The sequence below is a fragment of the Trachymyrmex cornetzi genome, unplaced genomic scaffold, assembly GCF_001594075.2.
Source record: "Trachymyrmex cornetzi isolate Tcor2-1 unplaced genomic scaffold, Tcor1.1 scaffold981, whole genome shotgun sequence".
NCBI classification, from domain to species: Eukaryota; Metazoa; Arthropoda; class Insecta; order Hymenoptera; family Formicidae; genus Trachymyrmex; species Trachymyrmex cornetzi.
In genome coordinates, this window is record NW_017300335.1 from 17,724 (window position 1) to 21,125 (window position 3,402).

The following is a 3,402-nucleotide window of genomic DNA, read 5'->3' on the forward strand; positions in this document are numbered from 1 at the left end:
GATTTAAATGAGCTTTTAATATGTTGTTCTATGGACAAAAATAGGAGATACGTATTTTTTTATATTGGCTAAATCACACCTTAAGAGGTGGAAACTTCCCTTGAAAAAAATCGGTTTTTTTCTTTCGAAGCGAATATCTTCAAACCTATAAGAGATAGACAAAATTTTTCAGAATGAAAATTGAATGGCTTTAAGAGTACCTTAGAACTATAATAAAAAATATATTATTTAATTATTTATTTATAATAAAAATTATTTATTTATAAAGAAAAACAATTTTTTATCGTAATTCCAAACTCTTGAAGTAATTCAATTTTCATTTTGAAAAATTTTGTCTATCTCTTATAGTTTCGAAGATATTCACTTCGAAAAAAAAAAAGATTTTTTCGACGTGCTCGCAGCCGTGATTTGCAACCATGACTATGTTCGCTTTGTCACTCACAACGTTTTAAGCATCATTTCATTCTTATTGTTTATTAAATATTAAACAAGGACAAATGATGCTCACAAGTGCTGTAAGCGTCAAAGCGAACACAGCCCATATTGCACGAACACGAACCACTTCGGAATTGATCGAAATCACTCAAAGCTAACGTAACTTGTTGACGGTCACGTGTTTATCCCTACTATTTTCTATATCTACGCAATGGGTTACCACGGACGAGCATATTCTTGTCTTTATATTATGACTAAGTCCCTAAAATATTCCTTCCTTCGAGAAGGAAGACTTGAGATGAAATAAGGAGACCTTGGAGAATCGAGGAATCCTTTATGGAGACTTCCTTTATTCTTAAAATAAGGAAGGACTATGAATACGGGTATATATTGATTTTAGTGAACATCGAATTTAATAAAAGATTTTTGCAATCTTTTAATAAGTCTTTGTTTTGAAAAGTCTTACAGTGTTACTTATCAATCGATTTTTACAAAGTGTATTCTGCTTATGTAGGGTAAACTCGGGTATGATGGCCATAGTTTTTTAAAATGCAAAAAACATACATTTATTCTTGTTACTTTTTTACAATATTTGGGATATTACTTTCACTAAAGTAACAAATACTATCGAAATTAAAGAGAAAATACTTAACACAATTTTAATTTTATCAAAATATTACAAAGTATGCATTGGCCATCTTATCTGATTTTTAGGGAAAAGATGGCCATGATATTAAGAAAGATAGCCATAGTATTTATAAATAAATAGTGAAAATAAAAGTATTAATTATAGGTTACATTGCAATTTACGTACCTCTATCCTACACAGTGCGACAAATATGTTCCCGGACAGGGCCTGAAAATCATAATTGAAACAACAAATATGCATATTTTTTGGTTTTATTATTCAAAATATTCTCCTCTGGCTTCAATACACTTGTTACAGCGATTCAATAGTGATTCAAATGCATGTTCTAGCTCAGTTTGCGGAATTGCCTCTAGTGCTTGTGTAGAAGCTGATTGGATGGTCGGAGTGTCATCAAAAAAGCGTCCTTTCAATTTCAATTTCAATTTTGGGAATAATGAGAAGTCGCAGGGGGCCAATTCAGGTGAATACGGTGGATCGTTTAACACAGAGACACGATTTCGAGCCAAAAATTGACGGACAATCAATGAAGTGTGACTCGGTGCATTATCATGCAACAAAGACCAATCTTCTGGATCACGATATTCGGAGCGAATACGATGAATTCTGCCCATCAATCGCTTTAAAACTTCGAGATAATATGCACCAGTAATTGTTTGGCCAGTTGGAACAAACTCTTTGTGGATAATACCTTTGCTATCAAAGAATGTGATGAGCATTGTCTTGATTTTTGATGGAACTTTTCGTACTTTTTTTGCTTGTGGTGAATTTTTTGACTTCCATTCCGCACTTTGACGCTTAGTTTCTGGATCATATTGAAAGCACCATGTTTCATCACCCGTAACCATTGATTTTAGGAAGTTTGGATTATTTTCTGCAACGATGTCTCTGGAATGATTGATTCTCATTGATTTTTGATCACTTCTTAATGTGTGTGGAACAAACTTCGCACAAACCTTCGTTTTATCCAAATCTTCATGTAATATGGTTCGAATCGGTTCTCTACTGATATTTAAAGCCTTTTCCATCATTCTTAGCTGATGCATTGCGATCGTTTGCAACAAAATCGCGTACTTTTTCGATCACTTCGGGTGTTCGAACCAAAATTGGCTGTCCTGATTTTTTGTCATTTTCAAGAGTCTCTCTGCTTTCCAAAAAACGCTTATGCCACTCAAAAACAACTGTACGACCTAGACATTGACTGCCGTAAACTTGTTGCATCAATCGGAATGTTTCTGATGCACTTTTATCAAGTTTTGCGTTGAATTTAACCACTGCTCTTTGTTCCATATTAAAATTTCTATGTTGACCAAAATCTTGTTTAACATGAACTGTCATATCTTCGTTATATGTCAATCAAAATGAATGAAACTTTGACAGATGATAGGGAAATGTTCAACCTTTAAAATGCATGTTTGAACGCACAGATGTCGTCATTGGTTGCTGAGATGTGGTTCGTGTCCGGGAACATATTTGTCGCACTGTGTATTGGGTATGGGAATAAGTTTCCGCCCTTTTTGAAAAGAAAAAGATGTGTTTATTTAAACAAATCTATATAAGTGAGTTTATTCAAAGTATGCTCCTTCGGAAGCGACAACTTTCTCCCACTTTTCCGGTAAGAAACGGATTTCTCGGATGAAAAAATCTGGTTCTTTTGAAGCGATCCATTCATCAAGCCATTTTTTGATATCTTTATAAGAATTGAATCGTTCTCCAGAAAGGGCCGACTGCATGGATTGGAACAAACGGAAATCTGAAGGAGCAATGTCCGGTGAATACGGCGGATGGGGCAGAATTTCCCACTTTACTCCTTCCAAGTATTTCTTGACCGGTTTTGCAACGTGTGGCCTAGCATTGTCATGTAACAGAATCAGCTTGTTGTGCCTATTGTCCCATTCCGGTCGTTTTTCTTTCAAAGCTTGGTTTAAACGTATCAGTTGTAGTCGATAACGATCGCCAGTGATGGTTTCGGACGGTTTGAGCAGCTCATAATATATAACACCTCTCTGATCCCACCAGATGCACAACATAATCTTCGAAGCATGGATATTTCGTTTTGGCGTTGATGGACCTGGTTCACCTGGCATCACCCATGCTTTCAAGCGTTTAGAGTTATCGTAGTAGATCCATTTTTCATCGTCAGTTACGATACGATGTAGAAAATCCTTCCTTTGTTGTCGTTGACGAAGCATCTCGCAGATGACCAAATGTCTTTCCATGCCTCTCTCTTTCAATTTGTTTGGCACCCAATTTCCTTCTTTTTGCACCATTTCCATTGCGTGTAGACGTTTTCCAACAGTGGATCTATCAACATTTAACTC

General features: G+C 35.5%; 1 protein-coding gene across 1 annotated transcript in view; it reads right to left on the reverse strand.

Annotated features, from left to right (window-relative positions):
• Positions 1-15: 15 nt before the first annotated feature.
• The window catches only part of LOC108770013 (fatty acid synthase), a 10,335-nt gene continuing 6,948 nt past the window's right edge, over positions 16-3,402 (reverse strand). Inside the window, exons 3-4 of the mRNA XM_018521300.1 lie at positions 2,680-2,682; positions 16-99 (exon numbers count right to left, since the gene is read on the reverse strand). Of these exons, the coding sequence (XP_018376802.1) occupies positions 16-99; positions 2,680-2,682 (87 nt within the window). The remainder of the gene's footprint in view (positions 100-2,679; positions 2,683-3,402) is intronic.